The following is a 23,578-nucleotide window of genomic DNA, read 5'->3' on the forward strand; positions in this document are numbered from 1 at the left end:
GGATAGGCTACCCACTCCAATATTCTTGGGTTTCCCTTGTGGCTCAGTTGGTAAAGATTCCACCTACAATGCAGGAAACCTGGGTTCAATCCCTGGGTTGGGAAGATCCCCCGGAGAAGGGAGAGGCTTCCCACTCCAGTATTCTGGCCTGGAGAATTCCATGGACTGTAGTCCATGGAGTCGCAAAGAGTCGGACATGACTGAGCGACTTTCACTTTCACCTCTTCCTATTACAGTGATATTCTGTTCTGGAAGACTGCAGCTATCGTGGGTTATATTAGTAAATCATGGGGGACTGTTAGGATGGCCTAGAGTCTTGATCTTCCTCTAATAGGAGCCAGTTTTTAAAATGTTTATTAATTTGGACTTGCCAGTTCTTAGTTGAGGCACTGGTGATCTCAGATCTTTGTTGAGACATGCAGGCTGTTCGACAGCCACGCAGAAACTCTCAGCTGTGGCTTGTGTGATCTAGTTCCCTGACCAGGGGTCCAACCTCATTCCCCTGCACTTGCAGTGGGAAATCCTAGCCACTGGATGACCAGGAATGTCCCCAGGGACCGATTTAATGTCTCCATTTCAGGCGCGTGACTCCTAGTCTCCTGGCAGTCAGAGCTTCCCAGAGCCTGCAGGAACTCTGCAGCCCAGAGTCAAGGCTGAGCTGAGCCAGAGAGGGGAGTGGAGAGGGAGGAGCCTTGCTCTCGCTATGATTCAGGCTTGTTTCCCCGAGGGCACTGCCGGCTCCCCTGAATAGTACTGGAGGCAGGAACCTGGTGAGCTCGACCCAGGCGGCCCTAGTTGTTTGGGGCCCAGAACTTGGCTTCCAATTCCTTCTGCTAAGAGACAGGAATAGTCCTTGCTCTGCCTGTCCGGGGCTGAGTCAGGGTCTGTGCTGGGGGTGGGACCGAAAAGAGGGGCTGGTGCTGCCAGGCCCGCCTTAACCCCCGGGTCACAGGATAAGTTTCAAGTCCAGCTGTCCTGGAGCTTCTGCACTCTGAGCGTCATAACCTGCACCATGCCCATGATCCTGGGTTACTGGGACATCCGTGGGGTGAGCGGGGATCCACAAGGGCTGGGAAGATGGAGGCGGGTGGGGAAATCCTGGGCAGTGGGACTGGTTCAACCAGAAGCTTCCACGGGGCTTGCTATGTAGCAGAGCCCTTTTCCTTAGCCCCACCATCTTACCTGGGTGTTGGCATGTGTCTGTGTGGGTGGGTGGGTGGGGGGCGCCCATGCAGGGTTGGGGGTGGTGGTGAAGGGAGAGTGTTGGGAGTGTGGAAGCGACCTGGAGCAGTGAGAGTTTGGCAGTCAAGACCTGACAACTGCCCTCTGTCCTGGCATCTCTCCCAGCTGGCCCATGCCATCCGCCTGCTCCTGGAGTATACAGACTCAAACTATGAGGAGAAGAAGTACATGATGGGGGACGGTAATAGCATCCTTTTCATGTCCTGACTTCTGGCCAAGTCATGTTGATTTGGTGCCAAGCCACTCATATCCTTGTCCCTGTTGCCTCTGTTGCCCTCCACCAGCTGGAGCAGAGGCCTGCCCCTTCCCAGACTCTTTGAGGGTGCAGCTGGCCTCCAAGGAAGGACATGAGAGCCCATAGCTAGGCTCTGTATCAGTCATGGGCTCCTGTTAGTGTTGCACACACTTTCTGTAAGCCTCACTCAGGTAGGTTCCAAATCCTTAGAAGTGTGCTTTCCCCCAAAGCTCCATGTGAGATTGGTGATTCTGAATCCACATCTACCAGTTCAGGGAGTTTTGCCTCTGACTCCTCGGTGGGTCCCCTGGGAAGGAGGGCTGGACTCGGGAAATTTGTTTCACTGTGTGTTCTTCTTCACAGCCCCTGACTATGACAGAAGCCAGTGGCTGAGTGAAAAATTCAAGCTGGGCCTGGACTTCCCCAATGTAGGTGCAGGGGCTGGGGTCTGTGGGAAGAAGTGGACAGTGTCTCCATCCATCTCCTTTCCCGGCTTAGAGGTTTCAGAATCTGGTGCCTTCTGCGCTGTCCCTCAGCTTTCTGGTTCTCTCCCCTGCCCATTTATGATGCTCTGTGTCCCAGCTCATCCCTCCATTTTACAGCATATTATTTAGTGTCTACCATGAGCCAGGCTTGCGAGTGCCAGGTTTCATCTCTACACTTGGTCAAAGGAGGGGGTGCAGGGGAGTCTGGTGTTCCAAACACAGACTCCTGTCTGTTGCACAACAAAGGCTATGTTGTTCTTCCAGTTGCCCTACTTAATTGATGGAGCTCACAAGCTCACCCAGAGCAACGCCATCCTTCGCTACATAGCTCGCAAGCACAACATGTGTAAGTGGGGCTGGAGAATACATGCCTACTCCCCTGGGCTGGGCTGGAGTGGGACGCTGAAGGTGAGTCTCTGTTGTGTGGCCGCAGGTGGGGAGACAGAGGAGGAGAAGATCCGTGTGGACATTTTGGAGAACCAGACGATGGACGTCCGCTTGCACATGGCCAGGATCTGTTATAGCCCTGACTTTGTGAGTCCCCTCCCACTGCGCTGGGTTGCACAGAGTTTAAATGCAAGACAGGGTCCCAGGTACACTGGTCCTTTTGCCATTTGAACCATTTGATGCTACTGATCCACCAAGCTTGTCCCTACAGAGTCTCCAGAGTGACTCTCAGAGGCCCTAGAACATAAAATGCAAACTCTAATTCCTACCAATCTTAGGAACAGTCCAGCCTCCCCTGGGTGGAAATTCAGTTCCTAGATGGTATTTACCTCATTATACCAGGTCCTCCTTCCTGGCATCTCTGCTCAGGATGTGTGTCTTGTAGGCAGCCCAGGGCCAGACTTTGTTCCTCTGCCTTCTTTCTTTCAGGCTGTCAAATTGTCCCCAACTGTCCAGAAACTGCTCAGGTGTCCATACCATTCTTGTCACCCACACTGGAATGTAGGACTTCTTTCCTAGTCATTTTAGTGTTGATCAGCCTGAGGTCTGAGGACCGAGCTCCGCCAGGTCTCAGAGCACTGCTGGTCTGACCCAGGGAAGTGTCTGGAGCTGAGTGGTGACACATTCACGGAGAGCGTGGTTTTGCCCTTTGCTTTCCCATCGCCTCTCACAGATGGGAGGCGGTACTCATAGGAGTTTAGTGAACACATGTGGGTTGAATGCAGTGTGGGCACAAACCCAGGTGCAGTCAGGGGACGTTGCTGCTCACCCGCAGCTGGGATCAGACACAGCCCTGGGAGGCCTGCTCTCTGCCAGGGAGTCTGTGTCTGAGGGCGGTGACAGCTGGTTTTTGTCTAGGAGAAACTGAAGCCTGGTTTCTTGAAGGAGATCCCTGAAAAGATGAAGCTCTTCTCAGATTTTTTGGCGAAGAGGCCTTGGTTCGCAGGGGACAAGGTCAGTGGGATGGCTTCAGAGGAGGGAGAACTGGTATTGTTTCTTACTCAGAGTTCGGTGCGCATTCATGCCTTGTCTTTCTGCAGCTCACCTATGTGGATTTCCTGGCTTATGATGTCCTTGACCGGCACCGCATATTTGAACCCACATGTCTGGATGAATTTCCAAACTTGAAAGACTTCATTACCCGTTTTGAGGTGATTCCCCTGGTCCTCCCACTATTTATATCTCTCTTCTCTTCCCTCTACTTTCTGATGCTTTCCTAGTTGGAACTACAATGAGAAGTGGAATTTATTGAGAACTTGGTTTATTCCAGGATCTCTGCTCAGCAGCTGACATACATTGTGTCAGATTTAACCTTTATAACATTCCTACATGGTAGAATAATTATCCTCTCCATTTTACCGATAAGGAATTAAGCTGAAAGGATAAGTAATTTCTGACAGTCACACAACCAGTACAGACTGTGCTGGGCTACCAGTCAGAGTGTCTGGCTTCTATGGGCAGCAGTCAGGGGCTCTCTGTTTCTTGTATGAACATGAAAAAAAGCTCAGGTTCTTTTGTTGACTGGGTTCACAGCTCTGGAAAGTGTGGATGAAGCAGAATCTTCAGGAGTTTGCATGCAGCTGGCATGTGTAGAGTTGAGACAGAATAGGGTTGATATGAAGTAATAAAAACACAAACAATATTTTCTCCTGCTCTCCAGAAGGCTCTCTGGCTATCTGCTCCCTCTCCGGGGTTGTACTGAGGTTTCCAGGAATGTAATTGGTGCTGGGATTTTGTTCCATATGTAGATGCCTTCTTGGAAAGACTTTATAAGGACGCCTCTTATGATGGGCACCTTCCTTCCCTCCATGTCTTCCTTCTTTCTTCCTTCCACTTATCCAAGATTCCATCTCAGAGATGGGGTAGTACCTCATTTTAAGTTACATTCACTGATCTGATCCTCTTCCCTCTATGAGGCATTACGTCAGGCATAGGGGAATGCTGACGTCACATGGTCCTGTCACCTAGCCTCTGGGGCTCAGTGCAGCTGGAGAACTATAGGAACTCCGAGCTGTGTGGTGTGCATGGAGCACCTTGGTTCTAGAGGAGCATGGTCTGACTGTACCTCCCAGCTCATCATTCACCCTCAGTCCACCAACTGGAGAGTAAGAAATCTCTTTATGATGGATTTGGGAATTTGAAGCTCTAGTCCAGTATGTTTTTCAGCCTACAATTTTGTTTTGTATTCTCACTCCCATCATGAAATCTGCTTCCTCACCCAGTTCTCTTCAGCTCTGGTTTTGGTCCAAGGCTTTATGACCTGAGATTTTTGCAAGAACCGGGATGACTGCCCAGCAGGGAGGATGTGGGACAGATGTGGGCTCCAGTATGCGGCCTGTTGGGGCCTGCACTGTGCGGTACAGGCATGGTCTTTGGAGTCCTGGGAACTCTCGGGCACTGTTTGTTTGGGGAGATGGTGCACAGGTGCGCCTGAGCGCCTCACTGCCTGGTTGGCTGCAGCAGGATGAGGGAGGCTGGGGCTCAGTGAGAATGGGCTCAGGTCCTAGGCCAGGCAGTTGGTCTGTGTCCTTTAAGTGGAATAGAGTGTGGTCTGGCCTAGTCTTACTGCTCCACACCTCCAATCACCTTTCATCCATGTTGAAAGGTGAGATCTGGTGTCTCTTTCAATCTGTTTATCTACTCTCTAAGCCCCTTTGCTGTGCTTGGGGTCCACCTGTGGTCAAGCCCTGGGAAGCCAAGAGCTTCCTTCTGACAAAGAGAATTGTTCTGCAGAATGAGAAGTTGTTCTGTAGGGAGATGTCCCCTGGGGAGTGGGGGGAGGAGACAATAAAAAACTACAATGTAAATGCAGTGAGTTTCAGTCTTATTTGGGGGTCTTACTGAGGACTTGTATCCTCAGAGAGCTCTGAGTAACTGCTATGAAGAGGTAAGGTAGAAGACTGCAGATATATAAATTTTCACCTTGAAAATACATATAGTTGAGAATGGAAAGTTTGCCTGCCAAAGGCAGTAAACAAAGGTTGTTGCAGCCATCAAGCCATTGCATTATAGTTGTCCCCTGTGGTGGGCCCTGAGGGAATTCAGGATGGAAACCCAATACCCACCACCTAGCCATCAGCCACTGCAGCCGCACCCAGCAGTGTACCCAGCAGAGACTCAGGATGGGAAAACACAGGATACTGGCCTCAGATAGCGGAGGTACGTATCAAAGTAACGATTTCAGTGAGCCCAGACTTTTGTAGCTTCCTATACACAGAACAGTGCTAAATTCATTAACTTGAGATGTCTGCTTTTCTTTAATAACAGTAATCTTTTGATATTCCAACTACTTGCTTTTGTTACAAAACTCCTATATATCCTGGCTCCTTCCTTACCTCTTCAAGCCCAGGAAGCAGCCTCTCAAATAGCTCGAAGGGACTGCTCTGAAGTCCTCGGAGAATTACAGTATAATTCTCAACTTTTAGGTTGTGCATTTTTTTCATAACATCGTCAAATATACATGTTGGTAAAAGATTGCTGCTAATCATCAAAAAACCAACATCTCATGTTAATGATCTTAATGCTTTTCTATGTGTAGGAAGATGGGTGAATCTCGGGTCTGTGTAATTCTTTATTCAAGATGCAACCCAACTCTCTAGGGGACCCTGTGTCCAAAACAAAGAATGTTTCATCCTGGTTTTCTCCATCTTGAACTCCCCTTAAGGCACACAGTCTGTGAGTGATTGCGGTGGGTTGCAGCTTAGTCCTTTTCTTAACCAGGTAGTGAGTGAGACTCTGTTCTTTTTGTTTACAGCTTCTCTAGGCCATACATTTGACCAAGGTTTGGGAGGCAAATTTCATCACCAATTTGTCCCATGGTGCTAGGAAGGCTCATTTCTAGGTCAGATAAGGACTTCATTGATAGGTCATTTCTATGCTATATCTGGACACTGTTAATATACTAAAACTTCTCTGGATCATCTGTCTTACTAACTAGTCTACTATGACCCAGAATATGTTTCCCTTTGTCACTTCTTCCCATATCTAGAGTTGCACCATTACAATTAATTTTATATAGAGCTGTGTGTGTGCTAAGTCGCTTCAGTCGTGTCTGACTCTTTGTGAGCCCATGGACAGTAGTCTGCTAGGCTCCTCTGTCCATGGGGATTATACAGGCAAGAATACTGGAGTGGGCTGTGAAGCCCTCCTCCAGGAGATCTTCCCAACTGAGGGATCGAACCTACATCTCTTATGTCTCCTGCACTGGCAGGCCAGTTCTTTACCACTAGGGCCACCTGAAAAACCAATGTGGAGGTATATATATGATTATAGAGGTTTACCATCATTAATTTTATCAGAGACCTGGCTGCACAGAAGGTAATGCAAGAAACAATAATCTTATAAAATAATTAAGGTATAAGTAACATAGCTAGTAACATTTTTAAGGTCATAGTACAATGAAGGAAACAAAGCATGAATAGTTTGAAAACAACAAAGAGAGAATAAATTAAAACAATGATTAACATAACTTGTTGCGGTCTAGATCACGAGAAGCCATCAAGTCCAGAGAGGGGCCAGTTGGAAAGGCCAAATGATGGAGGGATTAGATAAAAAGAAAAAGATAAATGCTCCATCTTTGTTTGCAAAGGTATACTTTTTCAACTTGCTTCAAGTTAGTAGGCGTAAGAGGAAATGTTTCCTCATATCTGGAGAACAAAGATTAAAAGCCAGCAATATTTCAAACAGCCATAAAATGATAAATTCACTTCATTCAGTGCCATGGAATTAAATCTTGTTGACCTTGACTTTTTTTTGTTAGTAGTTTTATGAAGCCATCAGGTTTTCCATTTACAGTTTTGTAAATTTTTCACTCAGTTCAGTGGGCTCATTTAAAAGTTACCAGAAAAAAAATAATAAAAGTTACCAGAAATGTGTATTTGTAAAAAGGTCCTTTTTATGAATCTTCAAGATCTACATTCTTTTAAAAAGAATCAGAGTAAAACAATAAATGTTGAAAGACAAATGATCTGATTACAATATAACTGTCAGTGAAATTTGGTTATTTCTGTGGCATACAAAATTTTAATACAGTAACTAGAATTATGACACATAAGATGCCAGAATACTTTTAGTAATTTTATACAATAATAATTACCTATAGAGTATAATCTAAAAGTGTTCATTATAACTCATTTGACAACATTTCCCATGTTACTTAACATACCTCAAAGTTTAATTAGTATCTCTCTTTGAGTTATTTTAGGGCCCTCTGAGAAGGCAATGGCACCCCACTCCAGTACTCTTCCCTGGAAAATCCCATGGATGGAGGAGCCTGGTGGGCTGCAGTCCGTGGAGTCGCTAAGCTGGACACGACTAAGTGACTTCACTTTCACTTTTCACTTTCATGCTTTGGAGAAGGAAATGGCAACCCACTCTAGTGTTCTTGCCTGGAGAATCCCAGGGACGGGGGAGCCTGGTGGGCTGCCGTCTATGGGGTTGCACTAAGTCGGACAAAACTGAAGCAACTTAGCAGCAGCAGCTGAAGCATTCCAAAGTGAGTTAGATGTCAAAAGAACTTCATTTAGAATCTGACTTGGGGAAGGTTTGTCAAAGATACCAAGTTTTTATAGCACTTGATGAAGCAGGATCATAGGTCCCAGTAAATACTTAATCACTTAACCAAAGAGACAGTAAAAGATTTTAAAGTCTAAATATGTGAAATTATAATAGATCACTTAAGAGGTAAAGAAACGTTTTACAAAAGATCAATATTTCAAGAAAACTTCGTCCTCTCAATGGAAAGAAAAGTCAGATTCCAGTTTTGCACCACCGGACATTTAATACTGAACTTTATTTACTTAGTTAAACTCATTCTAATCTTAGCCAGACTGGACCACACATAGAATTCCTTTCTAAAGTTATCCTTTCTTTCTCACAAGCCTTTTACAGCTTTCTGTATCCATATTAGTTTGTCCCTCATTTTCTTTCCCATTTAGAAATAACTAACCTTTTTTTAAAAAACAGAAAAAAAAGAGAAATAATCAACTTTAGCACAAAATCACTTTATTTTCCCTTAGCAAAGTACATTTCCATTTTATTTTTAAATTGAAGTATGTTTGATTCAAGTTTTGTACTGTTTCAAGTGTACTGCAAAGCGTTTCAGTTATATATAATTCAGAATGTATATATATACACTTTTTCATATTCTTTTCCATCATAGTTTGTTACAAGATATTAAATATAGTCCCTGGTGATATTCAGTAGTTCCCTGTTGTTTACTTTATATATGGTAGTGTGTATCTGTTAGTGGCACGCTCCTAATTTATTCCCCCTCTTTACCCTTTGGTAACCATAAATTTATTTTCTATGTCTGTGAGTCTGTTTCCATTATGTGAATAAGTTCATTGTCATCATAATGTTATATTCCATATATAAGTGATACATATGACATTTGTCTTTCTCTGTCTGACTTATTTCACTTAGTATTATTATCTCTAGGTCCATCCATGTTGCTGCAAATGGCATTATTTCATTCTTTTCTATCCCTGAGTAGTATTCCATTGTGTGTATGTATACATATATACACACACCCTCCACATCTTCTTTATCCATTTATATGCTGATGAATACTTAGGTTGGTTCCACGTCTTGGGTATTGTAAATCATGCTGCTGTGAACATAAGGGTGCATGGATCTTTTTGAATTAGAATTTTCTTTGGATCCATGCCAGGAGTGGGATTGCTGGATCATATGGTAACTCTATTTTTTGTTTTTTAAGGAACTTCAATGTTGTTCTCCATAGCATCGGCACCATTTCATATTCCCACCCCACTGTAGGAGGGTTCTCTTTTATCCATCCTCTATTATTATTTACAATTTATAGACCTTTTGATGATGGGCATTCTGACTTGTGTGAGGTGATGTATCATTATAGTTTAGATTTGCATTTCTCTAATGATTAGCAATATTGAACATATTTTCATGTTCCTGTTGGTCATCTGTATGTATTCTTTGGAAATGTCTAAGTCTTCTGCCCATTTTTAAAAAACCTTTTATTTTATATTGGGGTATAGCTGATTAACAGTGTCATGATCGTTTCAAGTGAATAGCAAAGGGACTCAGCCATACATATATATGTATCCATTCTCCCCCAAACTCCCTCTCTACGCTGCCATATAACGTTGAGTAGAGTTCCATGTGCTATACAGTAGATCCTTATTGGCTATGCATTTTAAATATAGCAGTGTGTACATGTCCACCCCAAATTCCCTAACTATCCCATCCCCCTATCCTTCTCCTTGGCAACCCAAGTTCATTCTCTAAGTCTTTGAGTCTCTTTCTGTTTCATAAGTAATTTTATTCATATCATTTCTTTTCAGATTCCACATATAACAGATGTCATACACTATTTCTCCTTCTCTGTCTGACTTACTTCACTCAGTATGACACTCTCTAGGTCCATCCATGTTGTTGCAAATGGCATTATTTCATTCTGTTTAGTGGCTGAGTATTCCACTGTATGTATGTACCTCGTCTTCTTATTCATCTGTCAATGGACATTTAGGTTGCTTCCACATCTTGGCTATTGTAGACAGTGCTGCAATGAATATTGGTATGCATGAATCCCTGCAGATCAAGTTTATTTCTGGATATATGCCCAGGAATGGGATTGCAGGGTCATATAGTAGCTCTAGTTTTACTTTTTAAGTTACTTGCATACTGTTCTCCAGAATAGCTGTACCAGTTTATATTCCCACCAACAGTATAGGAGGAGTCTCTTTTCTCCACACCCTCTCTAGCATTTATTGTTTGGATTTTTTAATGATAGCCATTCTGACTGGCGTGAGGTGATATCTCATTGTAGTTTTGATTTTCATTTCTTTAATAGTTTTTCACGTGCCTCTTGGCCATCTGTGCATCTTCTTTGGAGAAATGTCTATTTAGGTCCTCTGTCCATTTGTTGACTGAGTTGTTTGTTTTGATGCTGTTAAGCATCATGCACTGTTTATAAAATTTGGAGACTAATCCTTTGTCAGGTCACATCATTCACAAATTTTTCTCCCAATCTGTGGGTTGTCTTTTCATTTTGTTTATTGTTTCCTTTGCTGTGCAAGTTTGCAATGGTCTCATTTGTTTATTTTTTGTTTTTATTTCCATTATTCTGAGAGTCAGATAAAAAAAATGTTGCTGCAATTTATGTCAGAGTGTTCTGCCTATGTTTTCCTCTAGGAGTTTTATAGTGTCCAGTCTCACATTTAGGTCTTTGGTTCTATTTTGAGTATTTTTGTGTATGGTATTAAAGAATGATCTAATTTCATTTTTTTACATGTAGCTGTCCAGTTTTTCCAGCACAATTTGTTGAAGAGACTGTCTTTCCAACATCGTGTAGTCTTTTTTCCTTTGTTAATTGATCATTAATTGATATGTTAATTGATCATAGGTGTGTGGGTTTATTTCTGGGTTTTCTATCCTGTTTATTTCTGGGTTTTCTATCCTGTTCTAGTGATCTATAGTTCTACTTTTGTGTCAGTACCATACTGTTTTGATGACTATAGCTTTGTAGTATGGTCTGAAGTCAGGGAACCTGATTTCTCTAGCTCCATTTTTCTTTCTCAAGATTCTTTTGGCTATTTGGGGTCTTTTGTGTCTCCATACAAATTTAAAGATTTTTTTTGCTCTAGTTCTATGAAAAATGCCATTGGTAACTTGATAGAGGTTGCATTGACTCTGTAGATTGCCTTGAGTAATATGGTCATTTTGACAATTTGATTTTTTCAATCCAAGAACATGGTATATTTTTCCATCTGTTTGTATCATCTTTGATTTCTTTCATCAGTATCTGATAGCTTTCCAAGTCCACGTGTTTTGCCTCTTTAGATAGGTTTATCCTAGATATTTTTTATATTCTTTTTGATGTGATGGCAAAAAGGGTTGTTTCCTTATTCTCTTTCTGATAGTTTCTTGTTAGTGTATAGGAATGCAAGAGATTTCTGTTTATTAATTTTGTATCCTGCAACTTTACTGACTTCATTGATGAGCTCTACTAGTTTTCTGATAGCATCTTTAGGATTTTCTATGTATAGAAACAGTGACAGTTTTACTTCTTCCTTTCCAATTTGGATTCCTTTTATTTATTGTCTGATTGCTTGTGGCTAGTACTTTCAAAACTATATTGAATAAAAGTAGTGAGAGTGGGCATCCTTGTCTTGTTCCTGATGTTAGAGAGCATGAAGATCACTCACCTAGAGCCAGACATCCTGGAGTCCGAAGTCAAGTGTGCTCTAGGAAGCATCACTACAAACAAAGCTAGTGGAGGTGATGGAATTCCAGCTGAGCTATTTCAAGTCCTAAAAGATGATGCTGTAAAAGTGTTGCACTCAATATGTCAGCAAATTTGGAAAACTCAGCAGTGGCCACAGGACTGGAAAAGGTCAGTTTTCATTCTAATTCCAGAGAAAGGCAATGCCAGAGATGTTCAAACTACCACACAATTGCACTCATCTCATCCCTGGAGAAAGGAATGGTAACCCACTCCAGTATTCTTGCCTGGAGGATTCCATGGACTGAGGACCCTCATGGGCCACAGTCCATGGGATTGCAAAGAGTCAGACATGACTGAGCAACTAACACACACACACACACACACACACACACACACACACACACACACACACACACTAGCACAGTAATGCTCAAAATTCTCCAAACAAGGCTTCACAGTACATGAACTGAGAACTTCCAGATGTTGAAGCTAGATTTAGAAAAGGCAGAGGAACCAGAGATCAAATTGCCAACATCCACTGGATCATAGAAAAAGCAAGAGAGTTCCAGAAAAACATCTATTTCTGCTTTATTGACTACACCAAAGCCTTTGTGTGGATACCTGAATGGTCTAGTGGTTTCTGCTACTTTCTTCAATCTAAGTCTTAATTTTGCAATAACGAGTTCATGATCTGAGCCACAGTCAGCTTCCAGTCTTGTTTTTGCTGACTGTATAGAGCTTCTTCATCTTTGGCTGCAAAGGATAAAATCAATCTGATTTCGGTATAGACCACATGGTGATGTCCATGTGTAGAGTTGAAAGAGGGTGTTTGCTATGACCAGTGTGGTCTCTTGGCAAAACACTGTTAGCATTTGCCCTGCTTCATTTTGTTCTCCAAAACCAAACTTGCTTGTTACTCCAGGTATCTCTTGACTTCCTACTTTTGCGTTCTGTCCCCTATGATAAAAAGGACATCTTTTTTTGGTATTAGTTCTAGAAGGTCTTGTAGGTCATCATAGAACCATTCAGCTTCTTTGGCATTAGCAGTTGGGGCATAGACTTGGATTACTGTGTTACTGAAATCTTTGCCTTGGAAATGAACAGAGATCATTCTGTCATTTTTTAGACTGCACCCAAGTACTGCATTTCAGACTTTTTTGTTGGCTATGAGGGCTACTCCATTTCTTCCAAGGGATTCTTGCTCATGGTAGTAGATATAATGGTCATCTGAATTAAATTCACCCATTCTAGTCCATTTTAGTTCATTGATTCCTAAAATGTTGATGTTCACTTTTGCCATCTCCTGTTTAACCACTTCCAATTTACCTTGATTCATGGACCTAACATCCTAGGTTTGTATGCAATATTGTTCTTTATAGCATCAGCCTTTACTTCCATTACCAGTCACATCCACAACAGGATGTTGTTTTCGTTTTGGCTCCATCTCTTCATTCTTTCTGGAGTTATTTCTCCACTCTTCTCCAGGAGCATATAGGGCACCTACTGACCCGGGGAGTTCATCTTTCAGTGTCATACTGTTTTGCCTTTTCATACCAGCTCAGAGAGTATGGGTAGGTCTCTGCTCCACTGCACAGTGTGGGATGCCCTTGGGCTTAAACCTTCAGGCCCTGAAGCCACAAGACAAAGTCAGGGCTTCTATCTAGAGTCCTTGAATTCTGTTATCTCAGAATTAGACAAGGCTGTGGTCAGTGTGATCCATTTGGTTATTTTTCTGTGATTGCGGTTTTCATTCTGTCCGCCCTCTGATGAACAGGGATAAGAGGCTTAGGAAGTCTTCCTGATGGGAGAGACTGACTGTTGGGCAAACTGGGCCTTGTTCTGGTGGGCGGGGGCCATGCTCAGTAAATCTTTAATCCCATTTTCTGTTGATGGGCGGGGCTGTGTTCCCTCCCTGGTGTTTGGCCTGAGGCCAAACTGTCCACCCAGGCCTCCACTGGCAACTCCTGGACCCTCAGGGCAAGTCTGACTCAGTCTCTTGCGGGGAGTCTCTGCTCCTTTCTCCTGACTCCTGGTGTGCACAAGGATTTGTTTGTGCCCTCCATGAGGAAGCCTCTGTAATGTTTCTGTATTTTATTTGCTTGAGAATGACCTAGCTTTTTAATAAATTTCCATCATTTAACTTAATGTAGTAAAGCTTCAAAGTTTCAAGTTATCAAAGATCTGGAGAAACTATTTTTAAGCAGATATACCATAAATCATAAGTGTTCTTAAAGAGTTCACTTTAAAGGTCTTACCCCACTTATCATCTTTTTACTTCACTTGTTATTTAGATTACCCATGAAAGTTTCATGAGAAATCAGACCAAGTAAGCCATCCTCACAAGCTATTTTTCTTGCTGATGAAAATTTTAAGAGAGATTATATGACCTTATTTGGCTTTTAGTAAACCTAGGTGCAGGCTTCCCTCATAGCTCAGTCGATAAAGAATCTGCCTGCATTGCAGGAGACCTGGGTTTGATTCCTGGGTTGGGAAGATCTCCTGGAGAAGGAAATGGCAATCCACTCCAGTATTCTTGCCTGGAAAATCCCATGGACAGAGGAGCCTGGTGGGCTACAGTCCACGGGGTTGCAAGAGTCAGACATGACTTAGTGACTAAACCACCACCACCAAACCTAGGTGTAGTAAAGTTGACATGTCTGTATTAATTAAACCAACAAACACCCCTTGACAAGGCCCTGCCCACCAGAGGGATAAGACCCAGCTCCACCCACCACTGGGCAGGAACCAGTCCCCCCCACCAGAAAGCTTACACAAGCCTCTTTGACCGGCCTCATCCACCAGGGAGCAGACAGCAGAAACAAGAATAACTACAGGCCTGCAGCTCGTGGAATGGAAATTGCAGTCACAGAAAGTTAGGCAAAATAAGATGGCAGGGGAGTATGCCCCAGACAAAGGAACAAGATAAAACCCCAGAAGAACAACTAAGTGAAGTGGAGGTAGGCAGTCTACTCAGAAAAGAATTCAGAGTAATGACAGCAAATATGGTCCAAGATCTTGGAAAAGAACAGCGACACAAACCAAGAAGGTATTGTAAAAGAAATGTTTGCTAAAGAGTAGACTATCTAAAGAACAGACAAAGATGAACAATATGATAACTGAAATGAAAAAATACGCTAGAAGGAATCAATAGTAGAATAAATGAGGCAGAAAGAATGGATAAATGAGTTTGTGGAACATAATAAAGAAAACAGAGTGAAAAGACGTTGAGGACAGTCTATGTGATCTCTGAGACAATATCAAACATACCAATGTTCGCATTATATGCTTCCCAGAGGAGAAGAGAGAGAAAGGACTGGGGGAAAATATCTGATGAGATAATAGCTGAAAATTCTCTAACATGGGGAAGGAAACAGTCTTACAAGTCCAGAAAATGTAGAGCGTCTCAGGCAGGATAAACCTAAAGGAGAAACATGTCAAGACACGCTGTAGCCCTGGAAGCAAAATAAACAAGCAGAAACCCCATGCTATCATTTAATTAAATATTAGCCTCAGTTTTTACCTCATACTCTGTGAAGAAGTGAAGTGAAAGTGAAGTGAAATGTTAGTTGCTCAGTCGTGTTCAACTCTTTTTGACCCTGTGGACTGTAGCTCGCCAGGCTCCTCTTTCCATGGAATTCTCTAGGCAAGAATACTGCACTAGGTTGCCATACCCTTCTCTGGGGATCTTCCTGGCCCAAGGATTGAACATGGATCTCCTGCATTGCAGGCGGATTCTTTACTGTCTGAGCCATGAGAGAGGCACAAGAATACTGGAATGAGTAGCCATTCCCTTCTCCCTTCTCCAGGGGATTTTCCCAATCCAGGGATCAAATCCAAGTCTCCTACGTTACAGGTGGATTCTTTAGCATCTGAGCTGGCAGTGAAGCCCTCATACTCTGTGGGTTCATGTAATCCTGTAGGTTTCCTTGTGATGTTTAACTAACATTGTCTGAGGGGTAGATTTATATGCCCTGTCCAAGCATGGGAAGCATTCCTCAGTGAAATATATTGTACATTCCTACAATATAATTGGATGAAATAGATATAACCATCTTATGTAAAGTCCATTCAAACACATTGAAAGTGAAAGTGAAGTCGCTCAGTCGTGTCCGACTCTTTGCAACCCCATGGACTGTAGCCCACCAGGCTCCTCCGTCCCTGGGATTCTCCAGGCAAGAATACTGGAGTGGGTTGCCATTCCCTTCTCCAGGAGATCTTCCCGACCCAGGGACTGAACCCAGGTCTCCCGCGTTGCAGGCAGACACTTTAACCTCTGAGCCACCAGGGAAGCCATTCAACCACATTAAGTTTTTATAAATCTTCATCCCAGTCCTTCCAACTCTTACTTAGACTTTTAACCATAGACCTCCTTAGGGCCCTATTAACAAGTCTTGGTCTTACAAGGAGTCCCAGAAACTTTCCTTTTTATCCCCCAGCCATTTTACTCATTTCTGTATAAAAGGCTTTGGGATACCCAGTGAAGTGTTGAACCAAGGGACTTTAATTGGCCTCTTGCCCAAGCAATTGTTTGTCTGGTAATTTGAATCAGTGTAATTTTTTTCTCTTACAGACAAAAATTTTTCTTAACTGGGATAAATAGAGTGGCCTTGTCTGAGGTCCTTTAATGTTGAGGTGACCAATGCAGGGTTCCTTTGGCCCATAGAACATTAGGTAGTGTTGTATCAAAACCTTGGTTTGAATCCCATCAAAGTCTGTTTTATCCATCCCACTTCTCAATGATCATCTAAAGATTTTCATGCTGCTGAGACCAGTCCCTTTAAAATTTCCATATTGTTAGGAAGAAATGAATTACCCTCAGCTTTTATTTATTTTCTTGTTAATTAACCTAATTACCATTAGTTATCATATTGTTTTTATTAGCATCTGTAAGACCCATTGGGAGGAAGCTGAGACCACCAACCCTGTTTGTTTATTTTAAACTAAGGGAGTCCTTAAGGTTAGCTGTTACATTTCTTTGTATCCACCTTTTAACTTGGTCTGTCCATAGGTATTAGACTTCCCTTATAGCTCAGCTGGTAAAGAATCCACCTGTGATGTGGGAAACCTGGGTTCAATCCCTGGGTTGGGAAATCCCCTGGAGAATGGAGAGGCTACCCACTCCATATTCTGGAGAATTCCATGGACTGTATAGTCTATGGGGTCACAAAGAATTGGCTACGACTGAGTGACTTCCACTCACTTCCATAGGTATTACCTGTAAAACAGCTGTTTACAATATAAGCTCTCTAAAAGTTTAATGACTTAGAATTTTTTTCAATTTAAAGTCTCAGTTTTTAGGATCAGTTCAGTTCAGTTGCTCAGTCGTGTCTGACTCTTTTTGACCCCATGATCTACAGCACACCAGGCCTCCCTTTCCATCACCAACTCCAAGGGTTTACTCAAACTCATGTCATTGAGTCGGTGATACCATCCAACCATCTCATCCTCTGTTGTCCCCTTCTTCTCCCGCCTTCAATCTTTCCCAGCATCAGGGTCTTTTCAAATGAGTCAGTTCTTCGCATCAGGTGGCCAAAGTATTGGACTTTCAGCTTCAATATCAGTCCTTCCAATGAATATTCAGGACTGATTTCCTCTCAGATGGACTGGTTGGATCTCCTTGCAGTCCAAGGGACTCTCAAGAGTTCTCTCCTCCTTTTAAACACCATAGTTCAAAAGCATCAATTCTTTGGCACTCAGCTTTCTTTATAGTCCAAGTCTCACATCCATACATGACTATTGAGAAAACCATAGCCTTCACTAGATGGACCTTTGTTGGCAAAGTAATGTCTCTGCTTTTTAATATGCTGTCTAGTTTGGTCATAACTTTTCTTCCAAGGAATAAGCGTCTTTTAGGATATCCCAATAGTAACTTATACCACTAAGATGCAGGAGGCATTCTCACAAAAGGGAGCAATTATACAGCCTTCACAAGACCCAGAAAGTTTACTCCCTAATATAAGCTAAGAAAATAAAGGTCTTGTTGTATAGGCAGATACAAAGTAGGTTGAGACAGTAAAGGCCCTTTACAGACTGGAACACCATACAACACATTTCCCTAAACCGGGCCTAGCTGGACAAAGAGACTGCTCAGAATCCCATTCTACTTGACTGGTTGCCAAATATGCATTATATGTGTACTTATCTGATGGTTGACCAAGCTCTGGAAACAAAGTAGAAGGTGCCTAAGATTATTGTAGAACATTTGTATCTCAAAGACACAGGGAAATGATTCAAGTTCCTCCTAGAAGGGCTTTGGTTTTCTTATTGTCAGAATTTTGAAAAAAAAAAAGGGGGGGGGGAAGGGTGTTTAAAACTTTTTTGGCCAAAATAATTACAACTTTACCAAGCCTTCTGAATTATTGTTGCTTTCACAGGAATCAATTTTGGTGTTACAAAAAGGAAGTTCAGAGAGAGTTGAACACCATGTAGGAGAGCATTGAAGGAGATGCTTAGAGGAGCAGGGAGGAGCAGTGGAGAGCAGGGCCAAGCAAATTCAGGAGCCTTTTAAAAATTCGGATATAATTTCAAGCAATCTTTTGTCAGTTTTCCGTAAGAAGTTACTTTCTCATTTCCTCTCTTAAAAGCTTCTAAATACCAATCAAAAGAGGTCTTCCATTCAGCAGATCTTATAGTCTGCTTTCTCTAGCTGGTGTTCATGGAAAAAACAAAAAACCCTCAATCTTGAAAGGGCAAAAGAACCCTATTTTGGTGATTTTTAGGTTGAGATTTCCTTTGGTATAATGTCCCAAATTAAGTAAAGTGAAAGTGTTAATAGCTCAGTCATGTCTGACTCTTTGTGACCCAATGGATGGTAGCCCTCCAGGCTGCTTTGTCGATGGAATTCTCCAGGCAAGAATACTGGAGTGGGTTGCCATGTCCTTCTCCAGGGGATCTTTCCAAACCAGATATTGAACCCAGGTCTCCTGCATTGCAAGCAGACTTTTCACTGTCTCAGCTACCAGGGAAGCCCTTTATCCCAATTAAGTATTTGCAAGTATAAGCTCCATATGTAATGTACCTAAAACTGACTGTGATGTTAGCAACCTGATGTTAGCAATCTGTCATTGCTAACCAATCCTCTTTCTTTTGTCTAGAAAACTTTTCCATTTCAGAGTCTGTTAGGATAAATTGCTACTGGTAACTGTATGTGGGGGGCCCTTCTGCTATTTATGAGCTTAACTCTCCTAGTTGTCACCCTGTAGTCATTTCAGACTTTTTACGCGTCTCAGGTTTTCTCTTTGACAGTCTAAAACCAAGGTGAGCACTGGGAACCCAGGATCGCCAAACTTTTTGTGTGTGTTCCCTAAACAGGCAAGTTTCTTTAAAGAGTGGGTTTCCCTACAAGACTGCTGTGTGGTATGAGGACTGGTCTCCACCTCTGCTGCAAGCTTCTCAATTGCCTGAGAAAGCCATACCTGGCCAGGAGGAGCTCTGTTCCTTATCTATGGAGCAAAGAGCTCTCATATGGTTCAGTTCAGTCGCTCAGTCGAGTCTGACTCTTTGCAACCCCATGAATTGCAGCACGCCAGGCCTCCCTGTCCATCACCAACTCCCGGATTTCACTCAGATTCACGTCCATTGAGTCAGTGATGCCATTCAGCCATCTCATCCTCAGTTGTCCCCTTTTGCTCCTGCCCTCAACTCCTCCCAGCATCAGAGTCTTTTCCAATGAGTCAACTCTTTGCATGAGGTGGCCAAAGTACTGGAGTTTCAGCTTTAGCATCATTCCTTCCAAAGAAATCCCAGGCCTGATCTCCATCAGAATGGACTGGTTGGATCTCCTTGCAGTCCAAGGGACTCTCAAGAGTCTTCTCCAACACTACAGTTCAAAATCATCAATTCTTCGGCACTCAGCCTTCTTCACAGTCCAACTCTCACGTCCATACACGACCACGGGAAAAACCATAGCCTTGACTAGACGGACCTTAGTCGGCAAAGTAATGTCTCTCCTTTTGAATATACTAACTAGGTTGGTCATAACTTTTCTTCCAAGGAATAAGCGTCTTTTAATTTCATGGCTGCAATCACCATCTTCAGTGATTTTGGAGCCCCCCAAAATAAAGTCTGACACTGTTTCCACTGTTTTCCCATCGATTTCCCATGAAGTGATGGGACCGGATGCCATGATCTTCGTTTTCTGAATGTTGAGCTTTAAGCCAACTTTTTCACTCTCCTCTTTCACTTTCATCAAGAGGCTTTTTAGTTCCTCATCACTTTCTGCCATAAGGGTGGTGTCATCTGCATATCTGAGGTTATTGATATTTCTCCTGGCAATCTTGATTCCAGCTTGTGTTTCTTCCAATCTGGCATTTCTCATGATGTATTCTGCATAGAAGTTAAATAAGCAGGGTGACAATATACAGCCTTGACGTACTCCTTTTCCTATTTGGAACCAGTCTGTTGTTCCATGTCCAGTTCTAACTGTTGCTTCCTGACCTGCATATAGGTTTCTCAAGAGACAGGTCAGGTGGTCTGGTATTCCCATCTCTCTCAGAATTTTCCACAGTTTATTGTGATCCACACAGTCAAAGGCTTTGGCATAGTCAATAAAGCAGAAATAGATGTTTTTCTGGAACTCTCTTGCTTTTTCCATGATCCAGTGGATGTTGACAATTTGATCTCTGGTTCCTCTGCCTTTTCTAAAACCAGCTTGAACATCAGGAAGTTCACGGTTCATGTATTGCTGAAGCCTGGCTTGGAGAATTTTGAGCATTACTTTACTAGTATGTGAGATGAGTGCAATAGTGGGGTAGTTTGAGCATTCTTTGGCATTGCCTATCTTTGGGATTGGAATGAAAACTGACCTTTTCCAGTCTTGTGGCCCCTGCTGAGTTTTTCCAAATTTGCTGGCATATTGAGTTCAGCACTTTCACAGCATCATCTTTCAGGATTTGAAATAGCTCAACTGGAATTCCATCACCTTCACTAGCTTTGTTTATAGTGATGCTTTCTAAGGCCCACTTGACTTCACATTCCAGAATGTCTGGCTCTAGATTAGTGATCACACCATCGTGATTATCTGGGTCGTGAAGATCTTTTTTTGTACAGTTCTTCTGTGTATTCTTGCCACCTCTTCTTAATATCTTCTGCTTCTGTTAGGTCCATACCATTTCTGTCCTTTATGGAGCCCATCTTTGCATGAAATGTTCCCTTGGTATCTCTAATTTTCTTGACAAGATCTCTAGTCTTTCCCATTCTGTTGTTTTCCTCTATTTCTTTGCATTGATCACTCAAGAAGGCTTTCTTATCTCTTCTTGCTATTCTTTGGAACTCTGCATTCAGATGCTTATATCTTTCCTTTTCTCCTTTGCTTTTCGCCTCTTCTTTTCACAGCTATTTGTAAGGCCTCCCCAGACAGCCATTTTGCTTTTTTGCATTTCTTTTCCATGGGGATGGTCTTGATCCCTTTCTCCTGTACAATGTCACAAACCTCATTCCATAGTTCATCAGGCACTCTATCTATCAGATCTAGGCCCTTAAATCTATTTCCACTGTATAATCCTAAGTGATTTGATTTAAGTCATACCCGAATGGTCTAGCGGTTTTCCCTACTTTTTTCAATTTGAGTCTGAATTTGGTAATAAGGAGTTCATGATCTAAGCCACAGTCAGCTCCTGGTCTTGTTTTTGTTGACTGTATAGAGCTTCTCCATCTTTGGCTGCAAAGAATATAATCAATCTGATTTCGGTGTTGACCATCTGGTGATGTCCATGTGTAGAGTCTTCTCTTGCGTTGTTGGAAGAGGGTGTTTGCTATGACCAGTGCATTTTCCTGGCAAAACTCTATTAGTCTTTGCCCTGCTTCATTCCTCATTCCAAGGCCAAATTTGCCTGTTACTCCAGGTGTTTCTTGACTTCCTACTTTTGCATTCCAGTCCCCTATAGTGAGAAGGACATCTTTTTGGGGTGTTAGTTCTACAAGGTCTTGTAGGTCTTCATAGAACTGTTCAACTTCAGCTTCTTCAGCGTTACTGGTTGGGGCATAGACTTGGATTAAGGTGATATTGAATGGTTTGCCTTGGAAATGAACAGAGATCATTCTGTTGTTTTTGAGACTGCATCCAAGTACTGCATTTTGGACTCATTGTTGACCATGATGGCTACTCCATTTCTTCTGAGGGATTCCTGCCTGCAGTAGTAGATATAATGGTCATCTGAGTTAAATTCACCCATTCCAGTCCATTTTAGTTTGCTGATTCCTAGAATGTCGACATTCACTCTTGCCATCTCTTGTTTGACCACTTCCAAGGCCAGGAAGAAAGCTTGGCACTCAGTCACCTTCTCGGAGGTGGGAGAATCTATCATAATTTACGGGGGACAGTACACTATATTCCAGACAATGGTGTTAAAGCTGTCAGTTCAAGGAAAGACACCAATCAGCCCCTGACCTATTCACCCAGCCTGAAACTTCCCAGGGTCTCTCCACTGGGTACTTTCTCAGTATCCCTGAACTGAAAAGTGAGGTACCTTTTCATCTACCACTGAATAAAATTCAGGATCATCAACCAAGATAATAAATCAGATCATGAGAGATTCACCCAAATTTGTACGCACATGTAGAGACGTGGACCGGCACAAGGGGCCCTGCTGGTAGCTAGCAAGGCTCCAGATCCTTGTAAAGTTTTGTTGAGGGGATGGAGTCTCCTCTGGGCCCCTCTGTGGTTAGCTGCTCGGAGCCAGCACGGGAGATCCTGCCCATGGCGAAGGTCATGAGGAAGAGGCCTGATGGGCAAAGGTGAGATCAGGCCTCGAGGGGCCCTCCTTCTTGAGCATCTACCCCAAAACCAAAATCTGTCTGTTTTATTATTTCATAACTTTCACCAACTCTTCTGACATTAACAGGGGGCTATCCCCGACCACCTTTCTCTGCAGAAAATCAACTTAGGGCTCTAACTAGTAAGTCTCCTGGACATGGGAGGAATATTTCAAATCAAACCCCCTGTGTTAGCATTCTAGCTTGCTTGGCAGGTTTATCCAGACTCTTGCAGCTACGCATATGATTGTTCACAGCCTCTCAACTGTGAGAGGCATGGGAAGCCTAAAACATAGAGCCTTTCAAAGAGTTAAAAGTTATTCGAGTAGTACTGGTGTAGGATTTCACTATTGGGCCAATGCTTGTTGCTAAGTTCCCATATCTCTTATCCACTGTGCACCTGGGAGTGCACTAGTTAATACAGTTGGAATGTAAGAAAAACAAGTGTAGCCTTGAAATTAACCACATCAGACCTTTGAGCTAATTGGTTCTTTCTTGTAACTCACTGCACCTTTGCTCCATGAGAAATGTAACTCTGTTTAGCATTTTCTGAGGCTGACATAGATTATAAATATAAATAAAAAACACTTCAAGGGAAAATAAGTTTTCTGGTTAAGCAGCCTTTATCAAAAGAGGGTCATAAAATGTTCACAGGCCTCCAAGGCCAGAAGATAATGTATACAACATTGTTTATGGGAAAGGTATGCAGAAAAAATCCTGGTTTTGATAAAGACAAAACAGATGTAATGTTTGGGCTGACTCTGCATGACTTTGCATCTTTCATTTCCCTTTATGTACAAATCAAGGTATAAAAGCTTCCCTGAAAAATAAAGTGACAGACCAGGATCAGTTCCACAAAAGCCTGGTTCCCCCATGTTTTTCTTTCTTTCTTTCTCTCCTCTGTTTTCTTATCTGCAACATTCTTTCCTCCTCTCTCTCTAAATCTCTTTGCCAACACTGTTTCTCCTTTGGATTCCCCTGGATCCTGTGGGGGCTGGACCCCGGCAGTCAGCAAAACTGTCCACTGGAAAGTAAAACCCACATAATGCAAAGCAGTGAGTTTCCCTTTTATTTGGGGACCTTACTGAGTACTATATCCTTAGAACAAAGCCTCTCAGATAGCTCTGGGGGAACCGCTTTCAAGAGGCAGGGGAGGAGGTCTGGGAAATAGGAGTAATCAACTATATATCTTGGTAAAAGATTACTGCTAATCAC

At 42.7% G+C, this 23,578-nt stretch overlaps 1 protein-coding gene across 2 annotated transcripts in view; it reads left to right on the top strand.

Moving 5' to 3' along the window:
- LOC102190481 (glutathione S-transferase Mu 1) overlaps positions 705-23,578 on the top strand; it is a 29,489-nt gene continuing 6,615 nt past the window's right edge. The window contains exons 1-7 of one of the 2 annotated variants that reach the window (XM_018045880.1): positions 705-1,048; positions 1,348-1,423; positions 1,841-1,905; positions 2,227-2,308; positions 2,396-2,496; positions 3,268-3,363; positions 3,450-3,560. In XM_018045880.1, the coding sequence (XP_017901369.1) occupies positions 1,013-1,048; positions 1,348-1,423; positions 1,841-1,905; positions 2,227-2,308; positions 2,396-2,496; positions 3,268-3,363; positions 3,450-3,560 (567 nt within the window). In that variant the 5' untranslated portion in view covers positions 705-1,012. The remainder of the gene's footprint in view (positions 1,049-1,347; positions 1,424-1,840; positions 1,906-2,226; positions 2,309-2,395; positions 2,497-3,267; positions 3,364-3,449; positions 3,561-23,578) is intronic. The other variant, XM_005677944.3, reaches the window with a different exon arrangement.

Source organism: Capra hircus, chromosome 3 (genome assembly GCF_001704415.2).
Source record: "Capra hircus breed San Clemente chromosome 3, ASM170441v1, whole genome shotgun sequence".
Lineage (NCBI taxonomy): Eukaryota > Metazoa > Chordata > Mammalia > Artiodactyla > Bovidae > Capra > Capra hircus.